At 60.4% G+C, this 374-nt stretch overlaps 1 protein-coding gene across 1 annotated transcript in view; it reads right to left on the reverse strand.

Moving 5' to 3' along the window:
• LOC106818238 (protocadherin Fat 4-like) overlaps positions 1 to 374 on the reverse strand; it is a 20,229-nt gene that overhangs the window by 5,516 nt on the left and 14,339 nt on the right. Inside the window, exon 14 of the mRNA XM_014822960.1 lies at positions 89 to 218. Coding sequence (XP_014678446.1) covers positions 89 to 218 — 130 coding nt within the window. The remainder of the gene's footprint in view (positions 1 to 88; positions 219 to 374) is intronic.

The following is a 374-nucleotide window of genomic DNA, read 5'->3' on the forward strand; positions in this document are numbered from 1 at the left end:
GTGTGTGTGTGTGTGTGTGTGTGTGTGTGTGTGTGTAGTGTATGCGTGTGTGTGTGCGTGCGTGTGCGTGCACGTTCATGCGTTTTACCTCCAGCGAGAACTCATCTTGTATCTCCCGGTCCAGCGGAGAATTCGGATCCGGTGATGTCGGCGGAGTCGGGAAGAATCCATTCTCTTCCGCAAGGTCAGCCGATCTCTTCTCCCTGTCCAGCAGCCACCTGGTGGAGAGAAACGCAACTAGAGTTCTCGTCTGTGTGCGAGAGTGAGAGGGCAGTAGGGGAGGGAGCGATGGGGGAGGGAGCAGTGGGGGAGGGAGCAAGTGGGGAGAGGGAGCGGTGGGGGAGGGAGCGGTGGGGGAGGGAGCGGTGGGGAGG

Source organism: Priapulus caudatus, unplaced genomic scaffold (assembly GCF_000485595.1).
Source record: "Priapulus caudatus unplaced genomic scaffold, Priapulus_caudatus-5.0.1 Scaffold2106, whole genome shotgun sequence".
NCBI lineage: Eukaryota > Metazoa > Priapulida > Priapulimorpha > Priapulimorphida > Priapulidae > Priapulus > Priapulus caudatus.